The 610-nt window shown below is 62.5% G+C and overlaps 1 protein-coding gene across 1 annotated transcript in view; it reads right to left on the bottom strand.

Moving 5' to 3' along the window:
• The window catches only part of PNPLA6 (patatin like phospholipase domain containing 6), a gene marked incomplete at both ends in the record, with an annotated part of 25,577 nt that extends 25,344 nt beyond the window's left edge, over positions 1 to 233 (bottom strand). Inside the window, one exon of the mRNA XM_014961985.1 lies at positions 74 to 233. Within this exon, the coding sequence (XP_014817471.1) occupies positions 74 to 233 (160 nt within the window). The remainder of the gene's footprint in view (positions 1 to 73) is intronic.
• Between the last annotated feature and the right edge of the window lie 377 nt (positions 234 to 610).

Genomic DNA, 610 nt, shown 5'->3' with positions numbered 1-610 from the left:
CTGCCACGGTGTCCCCAACCCCCTGCCAGGGTGTCCCCAACCCCCTGCCACCTCCTCGTCCCCGTCCCCGCACCGGCTCGCTGAGGAACAGCTCCAACTTCCCATCCTGCAGCACGTAGATGCTGGTGTCGGGTTGTCCGGGACGGAAAACGTAGTCACCTTGTTGGCATTCCTGGAAAACCATGTGCTTGCAAAGCTCCAGGAACAGGGGCTTCTCGAAATGGCCCAGGACCCTGCGGGGACAAGGATGGGGACAGCAGGTGACAAAGAGCCCACCAGGAGCTGGTCTGGTCCCTCTGGAGCCACCCCCAGTGGCCACGGAGACGGGGATGAGGAGACACGGCTGGAAAACCACGAGCTCGTAAAGATCCAGGAACAAGAGGAAAGTGGCTCCACCGTGGATCCTGACCCCCCCAGGAGCAGGTCCTCACCCCCAGGACCGATCCTGACCCCCCCAGGATGGATCCTGACCCCCCCAGGACCCGATCCTGATCCTGGGGACTGATCCTGACCCCCGGAGATAGATTCTGACCCCCCTGAGGCCTGATCCTGAGCCCCCCCAGGACAGGGTCCTCAACTCCAGGATGGATCCTGACCCCAAAGGATAAAT

The sequence above is a fragment of the Calidris pugnax genome, unplaced genomic scaffold (assembly GCF_001431845.1).
Source record: "Calidris pugnax isolate Ruff unplaced genomic scaffold, ASM143184v1 scaffold1065, whole genome shotgun sequence".
Lineage (NCBI taxonomy): Eukaryota > Metazoa > Chordata > Aves > Charadriiformes > Scolopacidae > Calidris > Calidris pugnax.
This window is presented reverse-complemented; position numbering and strand designations above follow the sequence as displayed.